Source organism: Larimichthys crocea, chromosome XXIV, assembly GCF_000972845.2.
Source record: "Larimichthys crocea isolate SSNF chromosome XXIV, L_crocea_2.0, whole genome shotgun sequence".
NCBI classification, from domain to species: Eukaryota; Metazoa; Chordata; class Actinopteri; family Sciaenidae; genus Larimichthys; species Larimichthys crocea.
Genome location: NC_040034.1, coordinates 10,643,991 through 10,658,573, shown reverse-complemented (window position 1 = coordinate 10,658,573; position 14,583 = coordinate 10,643,991). Strand labels below are relative to the sequence as shown.

The 14,583-nt window shown below is 37.6% G+C and overlaps 1 protein-coding gene across 1 annotated transcript in view; it reads right to left on the bottom strand.

The window, feature by feature from the left end:
- The window catches only part of ltk (leukocyte receptor tyrosine kinase), a 51,137-nt gene extending 36,988 nt beyond the window's left edge, over positions 1-14,149 (bottom strand). Inside the window, exon 1 of the mRNA XM_019277127.2 lies at positions 13,856-14,149. Within this exon, the coding sequence (XP_019132672.2) occupies positions 13,856-13,907 (52 nt within the window). The 5' untranslated portion in view covers positions 13,908-14,149. The remainder of the gene's footprint in view (positions 1-13,855) is intronic.
- Positions 14,150-14,583: the final 434 nt, after the last annotated feature.

Below are 14,583 nucleotides of genomic sequence, written 5' to 3'. Positions count from 1 at the left end.
ATATCTGCACACAGCCAGAGGACACACATTAACCGAACAGGCCACAAGCTTAATGCTCAACACATGACAATTTCTACATGGTTATTGTCATGTAAGGTTGATCCTCCGGGGTGGAATACTTACAGTAGCTTTCACAGTATGTTCATAGAGGATATCAAATTAGTTCTGACTCACGCCTGTGGTTCAGATTTTGTGCCTGTTATCTGGTGCTTTGTTGGGAAAATTTGAGAGGAAAATATCTTAAAGGGATCTGAGAGAACAGACAAAGCTTTTCATGTGAAATCGATCACAGGAACAGGACTCGGCTAGTACAGGAGAAAGTAAAGATTAAAGACATAGTTTGACATGTACGGACGGCAGAGAGTAAAAACGAGATACCACCCTCGTGTCTGTGCCTTAGGTATTAGGCTTCAGCCAGCATCTGGTGAGCTTACCTTAGCATAATGACCTGAAAACATTCATAAAACCCTAAATTGTTGTTTAAATAAAACTAACAAAATGTAACATGTTAATTAATAACACATATTTAAGGTTATGGGGAATGATTGTGGTCATTTTAAAAGAAACCCACAAAGGCTTGTGGTCAGACACAGGAAGCAAACAGCGGCCTCCCATGACGTTTTGTTGAACCATCAGCTCTATATGGACTCTATATGGCTACCCGACCTCCTCCTTTGCTCCAGACAGACAAAAGTCAAAGTTACTATGCCCAATAGAGGGCTGTGTGACTTGAACATGAATATATAGTATATTGTTGGACTAATTTCTAATATGAAGTTAGTTGTTTCCCCCAGTTTCCAGTTTTAATGCTAAGCTCACTAACTGGCAGCAGCTTAATTTTGACTATAAAGACGAGAGTCTAATTTAAGAAAGTAAGTGAGCATATTTCCCAAAATGCAATTTAAGATTCAACCCTGTTGCAGTGTATTAAAGCGGAGCACATGGATCTTGTTTAAAACAAACAAATCTGATTTCCAAGATATCTTTTGGCAGAGGAGAGAAAATGAAATACAAAATGAAACCTCAGTACTCTCATCTCCCAGTGACAGATCCTGTATAATTAAATGTAAGAAAATGACACTGTCAGACACAAACTGGAGAGCTTCACTTTATCATCAACTACAAAAGCAATTAAAAACATTATGTCTGTGTCCATGCCCTTTAAACAGGAACGTAAGCTTGTTTCTGCTGTAGGTTCAGAAACAAGGCTCGTGGGTTAATTGCTTTTCAAAACAGATAGGCTCAATCCATGCTCCACATATTGTAACAAATGCAGCTTGAGCTGTCACTGTCTTCACAAAGCTGAGATCATACAGAGACTCTTTTTAAGAGGGGACACATGTCAGAGTCAGAGTGAAGCTCATGAAAGTCTCTTTTTCTCTGTCTCTTTTTTTTTGTATGTCACTTGGTTCAGCTGCCATGTAATAATTACTACAGAATCTTATTTTAATGACACCAACTTTAAAGGTTTATGTCATAACGTGATTTTTTATACTTTGTTTAAAAGCAGAGGTGAATAGCGAATCGCTGTTATCACTCAGCCATCGCAGAGCATGTCCTGAATCTCAGTCCTGGTCTTTTCTGTGTGTATGATCCTTACAACTTCAAACCGTCTCTTCTCAGTACTTTAGTTTCCTCCAACAGACTTAACAGCTCAAGTGTGAAGGTTACTTGAGCAAGATCTGGGTTACAATGCCAACGTGTCATTAAAGAGAAATAAACATGTATAGAAACTGAACAGAGCATTGAACTTTTTTGAAAAATAAGTAGTAAAAAATGACATTTTCTGCAGCCACATCTGTGGCCAGGGTCCTACTGTACAGTAGTTATTCAGTATTTGTTCAATGGTTTATTGAAAATCACATTAACCAGTGAATTACTGGGAATATAAATTTACATAAGAATATTTTTCACAGTTGTGTGTCTCTGCCCCCTTTTGACCACAAACCATATATATGTCTTTTATGCCACCATGATAATATAGTCTCAATCCAATTTTCTCCCAATCAATAAAGTTCAAAATGATCTAATTAAATTCTAAGACATGCCTACTGCAATTTATTTGGTCTAAGTGAGTTAGACTTTATTGGATTCAATGCCAGATGTTAGAAGAAGACAAAAGGAGAAAACTTTAAGAACAGCAAGACATACTTTTCAGCTGTTTTTCATTTTGTACTTTTGTTTTTCTTATCTTACAAACTAGTTTGAAAATGAAATTTCAAATCCCTTAAAGCAGATCAAAAAATCTAACCAGGACAGTTTAAATTACTTTTTTTTTTCTCCGAATTACACTGTAGCAACAGAAGTAATAAGAACTGTTTTTAAGAGTGAATAGAGCTGTGTTTATCTCAGGAGGCTGTTGGTTGGACGACGTACAAAGGGCCAGATTTTGACACCAGAGTACAGTTCACATTCACACTCCCATTAGGCTACAAAAACATTTTGGTTAAGGTTAGTGAAAGTTTGCGATCTCACTTCAAAGTTAATGAACATGTTGAGTCTCAATCACAATTTGTATACCCAGAAAAACTGGTTATTGATTGATAAGTGCATTCATTCATTTTCATTAAGAACTTTTTTGCTGTTTGAGGTTCTTTGGAAAACTGAATGGAAAAAACTTCTTTACGTCATGATTGCAGCACTTTAGTGCTTTAAAGAACCTTTTTATGTTAAATTATCTTTTAGGGGATTTCTAGGGATCTTTGGGGTACTGATTACCGGTTCTTAAAGTCGCTCTTTGCCTGCAATGTGAGAGAGAGAGCACACAGTAATGTGATAACAATTTGTATAAAGTAATAAAAAACTTCACTCAATATTTTTTTTAACCTTGCATTTAAAATCAAATACTTAAATTCAAATTATTATTTACTGCATCGTGAATGAACTTAGAAAAATACTACTTACACCAAATTCTAGGATGACTTATAATAAAGACTTATAGTTCTTTGATGAATCGATAGGTAAAACGCTCCTTGCAGAAGAGTTTCCCCTACGGCATCACCATTTAAGGTTGTATATCCTATATGACACACACTTAAAGTCACAGGGTTGAAAAAAATGACCCAGCACAGAAGCAATAATTCAGCCGCTGCCCATGGGTAGAAAACAAAGGGTTGTTTTGTAACCCGACAGTGACCAACACTGGGTCTAAACTATCCAATGGCAGTGACTGAAGTCAACCCATTGTTATGTCCATGCTATATTGACCCCTCACTGGGTCAATTTCTAGCCCAGTAAATTTTAGCATGAACCCTCTGGCCTTTGAATCGGGTTCCTCAATCTTTGGTTCAGGACTCCAAGTGGGGTCAGTACTTAAGCAGATCTAGAGATATCTAATAATACTAATGTCTGAAAAAATATTCATTAATTCACACATATTGTGTAATGTTTATGTTTATAAAATTGTGATCTGAGTGATAGTTTTACATCACAACAGTCTAACTGCTGTGGTCATAATACCCAGAGGACGTAAAGATAAGTTCAGAAAACGTTGTGAAACTGAACTTTTGACCCTCAGTTCAGATAAGGAAAAACTCGCCCATATGCAGAGCTTTGTCAAATCTGTTGGGAGCTGAAAGTTGGAAGTTTGGGTAACGTCACACACAAAATGTGCAGCTCAAGCAACATTAATTATCCCTCCAGAAGGGAACAGCTTGTTTATACTGGAGTTCATTATCAGTCAGAAAAAGGGAAGCCAATGTAAAAACATTAGTGTAATTGTTTCAGTTCAGTTTATTTTTGCAAATGCAATGTGTAGCCATTTAAACCTAAACACTAAACACATTTGTTGTTGCATTTCATGTTCCATCTCTCATCTGCCTGTCACACAGAGCAAAACACATTTGGGCTCAGAGGTCCAAAAGAAGCAAACACAGTTATCACTTTCCCAAAACCTCATCTATTAAGCTCCAGCCGTGCGCACACATATTTGGAAACCTTTTGTACATACCAGCACGACTCTGAACCATAAATCTACTTTCAGTATGTCAGTCATCTGCAAAGTCATTAGAAAGTATACGTAACAGATATGTAGAGGGAAACTCAAAACTCTCTCCAAGCCCACAAATTGGCCTTAATCTGTCCAACGGGTAATACGAATGAACATTTAGGCAACTTGGGAATAATTGCTGGCAGACTTCACTACTACTGGAAATTGAAGCCAATACTGAACAATTTCTCAGGATTACGTTTCCATTTATTTATTGAATCATCAGGCTTTTATTAAACATTTAGACCACCTGTGTGTTTCTACTAAAGATTTACATCTTACCTTGTTATTGAGCTTAGCAGAGACCATAACTTTTGATATTTAAAAAGTACAGAATCGATTATATTCTTTGGAAAACATAATAATGATACACCAATAAAACCTCCAAACTGAGAGGCTCCTGACCGTCTGCTATGACCTGGTTAGCCCATACCGTAATGATTCAAATGTGTCAATCCAAAATCTTGATTATGAGAAACAAACTAATAAAAGTACAAGTACTCTGCTGGCTTGAGAAATGTCAGATAATAGCAGGGAGCAGCTCAACAACAAAATCTGAACATGAAAAATTTCTATTGTAGCCATTTAAATAAAAACTCACAAAACCACACTGAGTATTGCTCACACAGCCGACAGTGGTCTGCTGTAAACATGCTGACAAAGTAGCTTCTTGTATGTTTAGAAAAGAGTCTCACATTAACAATCTATCCCCTCTAGTACTGTCACAGTACTTATTGCTGCACTAACACGTTCTAGACGCACTGTCACTTGGTTGTTTCCCTTTTTTGCAAGTCGCTTTGGATAAAAGCGTCTAAATGTAAATGACTAAATGTAAATGTAAATCTGTGTCACATGGATTTAACCACTGCTGCGGCTCCTAAGAAGACAAAAGGACCAAACTAGTTAAAATCCATAAATGTGTTTGTAATTATATAAACAATTATAAGAAACTCATAAAGCTTTTATTAACATTCTTTAACAGTCTATAAACTGTTTCTTAGAATTGCTTGTAAATGTTTTATATAAACAATAGCTATTTATATATGCTATTTACAGTATCTATTAAAATTATTGTTGACAAAATAAGTTACTTCATGAGCCAGAAGTCCTGTCAGCATCACAGACTGATCTGAGTTCTGTAGCATTTAGTATCCCCACAATGAAATCTAACGTAGGCTTAGGTTGTTACTGTCCAGAGATCAGTGGGGAATCTTTCATTTGTCACTCACATGGGCAGTAAGTTGGGAAATTGTTATGTTATTGTTATGGATGGTTTTGTTTCCAAACGTTCTCGGGCATGTGGTGGATTGTGCTGCATGGAAAATGTCAAATGGTGAGTCTGAATATATTTTTAATCATCGAGTCGATTTGGAAACTGCTAACTTTTTGGTGTTTTTTGTGGCCTCGGCTGGTTCACTCTCTCTCCTACTCCGATCTTTGAAGTTTTGCTCATTTGATCTGCTGCTGATGTGTTTCGTCTCTTAAACTACTGCAGTCTGCAGAATAACGTGCCGATTTAGGACAACTGTGCAAGTTTGCCTTGGCCCACCCTCGTGTATATAGGTCATCCTCTACTGTATCAAACAATATACAGTATCACACATGTACACTGTCTGTCATGTACATAACTTAGTCATTGTGGTGGAAAAAGCTATGATTATTTTTCATTTTAAACTCGCCATGAATTATGTGTGCCTGTACAATAAATCAAGGCCCTTATATGACAAAACCCATGACTAAAACAGTCCACGCACACGGACAGAATGGTTAAAGAAAGTGCTGAGCTTTATATGAAACATAAGGTCTGTAACAATTCATCAAGTGAATTCATGACTTCAAATTTTAAAGCACTTCAGAGCCACAGTTTTAAACTAACAAAGATGAAGTGGAAACAATCTGTTCATTGCAGCTTACTCAGCCCCGTAATGCAAAAAAAAAAGGACTATAAATAAATTGGTGATAAATGGAGCAGCTCCCCGAAGAAGCACAGTAGAAAATTAAGTTACACTATTTGTGGCTTGAAAGAAAAAAAGTCTTCTTACTGAATGTTTCAGAACATTGCGTGTTCTCAAAACAATCACTTACACAATGAAGACACTAAATACATTTTCAGATGGTATTTATTTTTGCACCATTTTCACTAAGAGCCTTTCTTATATGGCAATATAAATAATTATAAACAGCCAGAGGGGAAGTAAATACTTTCATCTAAAGATTTCACATTCACGCTATTAAACCACTTGTGTCATCACTGTCTACTTGAAGTGAAAAAAACACCATGAAAATACATTCTCTGATTCACAAATAGATACCAGCCCATTAATTCACACTACCCACTGTGTCCATTAACTAAAGACACGTCTTGCTGCCCATTCAGCCCTATGGCTCGGTGTCCTTTTCTTCTAGAGAAGACGCTCCATTATATCAAAAATTGGATTACTAATTGCATGATCATATCAAAATATGTGCATCATTGCTGAGACCCTTGAGTGTTTGTCTGCATCCAGACACTTCTGAAAGACCCATTCATGTGCAGTGAATCAGGCTTCCAAAATTTCCAAAAGAATTAAGTCCTATAACTCAATTTATGATTTAAGTGGTTGCAACTTGGCTTCAATTAGCTGGCATATCGTACCAGTGTGCAGTTCCTTCTCAGACAAAAACACACCGACTTTCATACACATCATGTCTGTTTTCCCTTTTTCTCTTGACAGCTACATGTTAATATGAAGATAAAGATCGGCATGCGCAAGAGCATTTTCAATCCAAGGTGACTTGAGGATGCATTGACTAAAAGCTTGAGGGTGATGGTGAAAAGCTTTTACTACATGAATGTGATGTGTGATGTTTGCAAAGCATTTTTCATCTCTGTGAGCGAGTGTTTGTAAATGTCAAACTCCGGGGGCCAACCCTTTGCTTCTGTAATAGTATCACAAGATACGTGTGTACATTTCTATCTATTTTCTATCTAAGATCTATCTCTCTCAAATTGATTGACTGGTTGTTCAAAGACTAGAACTATTTTTTTATGTGAAGCAACACTGTTTACATCAGTAATATTTGTTCACATAATGCTAATATTGCAATAAAACTGTTGTATGTTGCAAGATGTAGGTATATTTGAAGTAAACTGAAGCATGAACCAAATGTGGCCTTTTAACTCATAAATCACTTTCTTGGAACAGCCACAGGGTGACTGTCCTGACTTTAAAAACAACAATGGTAGTTTAAATCACTAAGAGGTTTTCCTCACAGGAGCCTTCTGTAGCCGGGAAAAGATCACATTATGATAAGTTAAAAAAAAAAAAACAAGAAAAGTTTGACATTTTGGAAAATACGCCTATTTATTTTCCTGCCTATTGATAGCACTGACACGTCTGTACGCTAAGCATGAAGCCACAGCCAGCAGCCGGCAAATTTAGCTTAGCACAAAGACTAGAAAACCAGTGTCCAAAACTGAAAAATATCAACATCAATTTGCCGTTTTTACACTTTTGTGTTCACAGATTACATCTAACATGTTAATCAATGATCTTTAGAGGTGCTGGTAGGCAGACTTTGTTACCTCTGAAGAGTTTGCTGCTTTCATTCACACTGTGCTGCCATCAGCATTATTTTAAGTTGTAGCATGCAGCTGTTTTATTAAAATCCCACGACACACTACGACAACAGTTTAATAAAGTTAACGACTAGCTGGTGAACATAGTGGGGCATTTAGCAGCTAAAGAACCATGTATTTAGTATATATTTATAGTTTACAGTAAGTGAATTAAAAAAAAATCAGATTCAGCCTTGAATGAAAATCAATTTACATGTACATATACTATATACAGTACACACATACCTATACTGCAAAGCATTTACTAATTAATACTGAGCTTGTGAGCACTTTATGTATTCTACTGGGTAACAGTACTGTGATCAGTCTGATATCTGTCTGGTTACTATCCTGAGGAGGCAGGTGATTGATGGGAAGAACTAAAGCCACCCTTCTCATCTCTAACCACAAAGTCGAACACCCACTCAGTCGGTATGGGTTGGTGAGCTGACCTTCTTCCACAGAGATCAAACAGCAGTCACTATGAAAAGTGATTACACACACACACACACACATGCACACACTTCCCTCATAGGCTACGTCGGGCATTAAAGCATAAATTAGGCTAGAACATCACTGTGACCAACCAGAACAAGCGCCGCCTCCTGTATGACTCACTGTTTTGCCTTACTGGACTTGAACATCTGCTGCTCAGTGATTAAAGACTGATACTTTTTGACATTGTGCAAAAGCAATGTGTGCCACAATATGCAGAAAATTGGAAACACAAGGTCAAATATTAAAAAGCTTCCTGGTAACAAAATGCTGTTTGTCAGTTTGTGCAAAGAAATTGCTATATGAGCACCAGAATAGCCCAAAAGTCAGTCTGTTTACGGTTTCCTTAATGGACAGACAATAATAGCAGCCTGGGTCTGTTGCTGTCTCAGATGTTTCCTACTCGTTCTCTACGACAGACTTATTATTACTATTACTGTTAAATTTCTACCTTCTTTATTTAGGCCAAGAGTCAGGACGGCACTGCGTGGCAGTGGAAACACGGTTTCTGGATTGACCAGAATGCAGCAAAACATTAAAGTCTTGTGATAAATTAACATGTGACTTTTTCCTGCCTGCGACATCGGACACTCTTTTGTTTTGTCCTTTTGCTTCCTCCGACGGTGGCCTGTTTTCATTTAACAATGTTAAGTCACAGCCAAGTTACTCTTCACCACATGGAGGCTTGGGGCCCGTGAGATGCAAAACACTTTCATGTCTAAAAGCAAACTTAATTCAAGTCTGTCACGTGAAGGAAAAAATAAAAAAAAACATGGAAGAGACAGATGTTGGAAAATTAACTCGACAGTGTCTTCTGTATTATATTTTCTTTAGAAATTCATTTTAATCATTGATTAGATCGTCAGATGTTTCTGTAACTGTAAATTTTTCTGACTACACTTGTGTTTCGTGTTTTCAGGCCTAACAGCCACTAAGAAAATTACTGCAGTGCATTGGAAACACCCACACACGGCAAATATCAGACAATGGGTTTGAACTATTCTTGAAGTTATTTACACGGATTTATCGTCAGTTCGTAGAAATGGAGCTAAAGAGGTTGACTGGAAAATATTGTTCACAGCAGCTGGAGCACCGAAGAGTCCAATCAAATATTTTCTGACCAACAGGATTCAATTTGCAACACAGGAAAGATGCAAATCTGCCCAAATGATAAGCTGCATTTTTTTTATTTGATTATTAAAAGAGCTACAGTTGTGTTTTTAATTTTCTGACAATCAACTAATCGATCATGATAACAGCGCCTTTCTAGAGCCTGACCAATATATTGATCAGCTGATATTTTCACTGTTTTTTTCTGGTATAAAGTTTATCCAGCATACTGTGCTGCGATTTACAATACAGACTTGCAACCAGTAAAGAGTCAAAGAAGAAGAAGCAGCTCTCACCAATGTCAACAGTATATGTTAAATCATTCAACATGTTAAACTTCTTATTCTTATTTTATTTGTTTAAGAGCAGCCTCCTGAGTATCTTCACGCTGTCATATCATTGCGACATCAGTGCGCCACATTCAAAAGGTCTATTTTCATCCATCCAACCAACCATTTTCTGTAACTGCTTTTTCTTATCAGAGTCTTGGGAGGCAGAAGCCAATCCGAGCCGACTTTGGGCAACAGGCTACGCCCTGGACAAGTCCCCAGTTCATCACAGGGCACGAAGAGACAAAAAAACATTCAGGCAATTCAAAGTCGCCTATTTTCATCACTCGTTTATGCGGCAAATTCACTACATCATCTGCCATATTAGTAATCTGTGAACGATGAATAATATCATCCTCCTGTTAAATGATTACATAAAATACTAAATGTGCATAATGAACAAATGTGGCTGTAAACACAATAATACATAATTGCTAAATAATGACAGGCATGCATTAACATAATCAAGATAATTCTCCTCAAAATATGGTTTTGGTTGCTGATAATATTCCACTGGGACTCGTCCTATTACAGCCTCATGTGTAGTCACTTCTTGGATTTCTGTCTATTTATCCAGATAATGATGATGATCTACAGAGGTCTGGAGTTTATTATCTGCACAGTACAACATGGTGCTTTAGGTGCCAGAAAATTCATTTGAAAAACTCTCTTTTCAGAGTCACAGCCGCTGCTTTATGGGCAGATGGTGGTGAGTAAACACAAACATTCAGTGAGGCTAGTTTGTGTTGTTTATTGTTTTGTTTAGTTTTTGGTATTTGAACATAAAATAGCACAGTTAACACCCAACCAACTGAATATGTAATTTTTTGATGACATACAATTGTTTTATCTATGAAAAGTGACACCCTGAAACTTTCAACCCTTTACACACAACAGTACGGATGTCACCCACCATTATTACTTTTCTGTTTTTCATAGCTTTAATGTCTCTTCAGTATTCCCTCTGTGGGGAAAAGATGCACCTTCAGTGTTTTATGCCAAGTCTAACATCTCACACTTGTTCAAACTGCTTGGAAACAATCAGCTTGATGTCATGTTTTATCTCTAAATGTTGCTCCCTGTGTCTCGCTTGCCTATTTTTTAAAATCTGTTTTCAATGAATACAGAAACGTCTCACTGACTTTTCCCTTGACTGTGAGAGATGCACAGGTGGCTATTCAACAGATCAGCAAGTAATCTGAATCCTGAGATATTCTGTAGTAAATAAGCACCTAATTCCCAGCCAGGCTTAGACTAATCAATTTACGCCTTAACCCAGCGCCTCTTGGGTCAAGGTACGGTCAACCTTTAACATTTCATTAAATCTTCAAAAAAGGATCAAGTTGTATACATTACCATTTAAACCATTTAATCTCGGGGTAAATCTCATACCTAAACTCAACCAACAATTAATCTGACTTAAATGACATGTTGGAGGAGAACGTGTGTTTGTTTATATCAAAGCATGAACTCTGAAAGGCCTACGCTGGTTTAAATGGAATCACTCCAGTGATATGCTGACTTAATCTGTGTGTGTGCACATGTGAATTTGATCTATAGCGTGCACTGCCTGCACTAATGAGATTCAAACTCTCCTGGTTAAGCGCAAATCAAAACCGTCTGTTTTAACATTCATGGAGACACGTGGAGACTAAGAGGTGCAAAATAAACACACGATTAGTTTGAGAGGAATCATTAAAGCAGCATGCACACGCACACGTACACACACACACACACACTGTTGAGTCACTGCTGCTCAGTTGACGATCAAAATATAATCACCTTCATTTACCTGAACCACTGTGTTATTTACTTCTGCAGCATTCATTTTCATTGCTGTCAGTTTCAGTGTAAATTAGTAATATATACTGATCAGCTTATGTGCATTTTAGTGTCAAGTAAAATTAAAACCAAGACTTAAACTGAAATTTAAGGATATAATTCTTCCAGTTTTTGTTGTTGAAGACAGCAAACAGAGCGGCAAACTGAAAAGGTAGCACAGACACAGAACCATGAGGTGTAACTGAACTTTTTGTACTCGTATCTTTTTGCATATTTTAAATATTTTTTAACAAAAACTGTTTTTCCAATCCCTGTTTTTTTTTTTTTTTTAACAGAGGTTTCCTAGTAATTGGTAGAAATGACGGCATCAGTCAGTGTAAAAGAAACACTTTATCTTAAAGACTAACAGCATCTTTGCAATTTGGACACGCACCCCTCCGTGCCATTTTGAAAGATGCTACGTGGCATTTGGCAGAGCTGTTAGAGGAGGGGAGAAGGGAACAGCGATGTTAATACCTCTAGTGTTTCTACTGTACCGCGTCAGGCTGCATGAGGAATACAATAAGCCAGGATATACAGACAGCTTCACTATGCAAAGAGTACTAACAGCAAGGAAGCATAGACTGGGATGTTAGTCGAGCCACATATTCTATAATTTGATAAAAGTCTTTGTTCTTGTACCATCAGTAAATCGTAGGGAGTTGGAAAGTGAGGAAAAGATGGTTTGGGGTTAACATTAATACAGTAAACGTGGTGTGTCTAGTGCTTCAAGTCACAGTCAACTTTTCCAACATGTAGCCTAGACTACAATCTCCTCCTAACCTTAGCCAGCGGCTGTGGTTTCCTCAACATAACCATAAAAGGTTAATCATGCTTTGGTTGCTGGATATATCAACATTTTCCAGGTTGTTTTAGCGTTAACATAAAAAAAAGGAGTCATACAGCATTCCATTTTGCTTACTCTATAAGATATCTGCTGGGATCTGTAATATAAATGTAATTTCAAGCAGACAGAGTTGATGCAATGCATCTGTATGCTGGTATGAGAGAATCATCCCTCACTTGGTGCTAAACTAGGCTGCATGCTGGATACGATTCAGGAACAAAGAGACGGAGAGGGGTCTGACATAATACTGTGAGTTTTGGCAAAGCTCACCCTGGGTTTTCTCCTGTCACTGGGATTGACTGCAGTAAGAGCCATTTACACTGCTCCAGCCTCTATGGCTTCTGGAGTCAAAGCCAAGAGACTCATTCCTCCTGTGTGTCTCTTAGAAAAAAAGGTGGTGCTGCTGCTACATACTGTACAGTGCATGACACGCAAATACTCCGCACAGTGATCCAAATCGGACCTTAAGGTGAACTAATGTTCTCCAAGGGAACATTTAAAACCAGATAAAATCACAGTGAAGTCAGTACGCCAGCTCTGCTGGATCCAAGTGAGGTCAGCATACATCTTCTTTGCCCACATGACCGCTCATAAAAATACTCAGTCCATCATATGACATTAAGCCTGGTCGGATCTGATAAGCAAAAAGCACGACTAATTAATTTCTTTCTGTAAACAACATAATTCAGATTTGATACAAAAAAGAAAAACTAAAGACAGATGAGGGATTTCAAAGTGAAGAAATCTGACCCTGTGAATAATCGTACTGTTTCTAAAAATGTGCAAGTGAGACATAAAACAGACCATCACCTGAGAAGTTACAGAGCACTTCTTTTATTGTTGCCAAGTCTTGTTGTTGTGCTGCAGCGTGAATGAATGCAAATCAAATTCCCCCAAATGTGCCTCAGGAGAATATGATGTGTGGACTGATGCTGTTTTTCAAAGTGGATGTGAGAACACCTTTGGACGTGTATGCGTGTGGAAATGAATGAGAGAGTGAGAGAGAGTTGCTGCATATTTAGCAGCCACTCAAAGAGATGAAATCAAACGAGCTCAGTCTGAACCACACACTCAACTGGTGGTCCCTCATGACTGGAGTGACACACACAGCAGCTAATTAATTTATTATTTTTTTTATTATTATCTGTAATTAAATTATAAGCCAAAAAGTTTTTTTATGCTTAGGCTAAAAACAAAATTAGTAAATTAATTATGACGTACATGAACCACGTGACCTGACCTGAAGAGACAGAAAATGGTGGCACACGTGTATGAAGCCACGATTGTTTTGCTTTCTTAATCAAATTAACACATGAAACAAACATAAATGCCATATTTCCATGTGTTTTTTTATTTATTGTTTTTCCGCGCTATTTTTTTTTTTACTGGCACTTTTCCCATAATGGCACCTGACTGCAGAATTAGCGCCACCTACTGTTTATGTCGATTAATCAACTCCAAGCAACCAATATTAGCAGAACAGTATTGGATGGAAACAAGCATAAATTCACATTTCATGCTCTATTTGGATGTAAACCTGTCTATCACTAGCAAATTAGTCCATTCATTCCTTAAATAAAGTAATACAGGAGTGAAGAGGGAAAAGTTTTAGTGGTTAAATATTTTGTCCTGCTTTACACACATAACACAAATTAAACTGTACTTACTCATCAAAATGACGATGGAGAGATAAGTATTGTGTTTTTTTATATAATCCATGTCTTTCTCTTTTTTTCCCCCCCGGCAGATCCACACAGAGAGTTCGTGTAGTTTTTGGCACCTTTACGTCCTCATGAATACGTTTGAATACAGACAGGCTCGGGAATCACTCAGTTCACAGACGCACAGGCGCTCTCCTCCGGACACTGTAGTTGTTTCTCCAAGTTGCGCACTGTTACTCATTCCGGTGATGCTGATGCTGCTGCAGCTCCCAGTGAAGACAACCCCTCTCTCTCTCTCTCTCTCTCTCTCCCTCTCTCTCTCTCTCTCTCTCTCTCTCTTTCCCTTTACCCTCTCTACTCTCTCTCTCCCTGTGTGTTAGTCACCACTCATCCAGGCCCCTGGTCCTAGAGACATTCATTTTCTCAGGTTCCACTCTGACTGCTGTCCCGGATTTGTTTTTATCTCCAGTTTTTGGCCTCTGGGGAGTTTTATCTCTGTGCTCAGGCTGCAGGTGGTGACAACAGCATGCCCCATAAATAAATGAAAGATTAAGTAAAACTTACAACAAACAGCAGAGAGCAAAGAGTATTTATATACACTGTAAAAATAAAAAAAAAATAGTGAGATGGCTGGCAGCAGCTGCCAAACAAAATTAAAATCTTAATTTTGTCTGTAAATTTAGAAAATTGAAGGTTTTGTAGGGAAACACCGTTATTTTACCATTTATCTTTAA